At 39.2% G+C, this 676-nt stretch overlaps 1 protein-coding gene across 1 annotated transcript in view; it reads left to right on the top strand.

Annotated features, from left to right (window-relative positions):
* Positions 8-676, top strand: part of LOC107614958 (protein transport protein SFT2) — a 4,529-nt gene continuing 3,860 nt past the window's right edge. The window contains exon 1 of the mRNA XM_016317107.2: positions 8-335. Within this exon, the coding sequence (XP_016172593.1) occupies positions 154-335 (182 nt within the window). The 5' untranslated portion in view covers positions 8-153. The remainder of the gene's footprint in view (positions 336-676) is intronic.

The following is a 676-nucleotide window of genomic DNA, read 5'->3' as shown; positions in this document are numbered from 1 at the left end:
TAATCCATAATCCAGCGTATAATAAGTTAACCACTGATCATTGATTCCAAATTCCACTTCACGTATCCGAAAATAAAACTCAAAAACACATTACAGAATAAACTATCTTCTTCGTTTTCTCTCTCGAGTTCGAAAAAGGAAAAAGAAAAAAAAATGCAGGGTTGGTTTTCGGGACAAAGCAGTAGCAGCGGCGACGATCAGATGCAAACGTCGTCGTCTTTGTTGGCCGATTGGAACTCATACGCCGCCTCTCAGGAATCCTCCACTTTGATGCCCTTTGATATTGAATCCGCCGTTAGGTCCGCCAACGACACCGTTTCAGGAACCTTTAGCGTGTAAGCTCCTCTCTCTGCTTGTTCAAATATGTCATTTTAGGGTTCGTAGGTTGTGCATTTGACTGTCTATGTTAGTGATCTGGGGATCTAAGTGCGGTATGGGATATGGCATAGTTGTAATTTGAAGAGATTTAAGTTATTTCATTCTAGTTATGATGAGGAATTGCAAGATTTTCACTTGGATTACAGGGTTTATTGGTAAGTGATACTGTTTCTGTGGGATTAGAATTTGAAAGAGAAAAAGAAACTTTGAAGTATGTTAGTTTCGTTTCCAAAACTATGGAAAGCTAGAATGTCAACTACGAAGGGTTTCAGACATTGGTTGAAGAGTAGATTTGTAG

The sequence above is a fragment of the Arachis ipaensis genome, chromosome B01, assembly GCF_000816755.2.
Source record: "Arachis ipaensis cultivar K30076 chromosome B01, Araip1.1, whole genome shotgun sequence".
Lineage (NCBI taxonomy): Eukaryota > Viridiplantae > Streptophyta > Magnoliopsida > Fabales > Fabaceae > Arachis > Arachis ipaensis.
The sequence above is the reverse complement of the archived record's forward strand: the minus strand, read 5'-3'. Positions and strand labels throughout refer to the sequence as shown.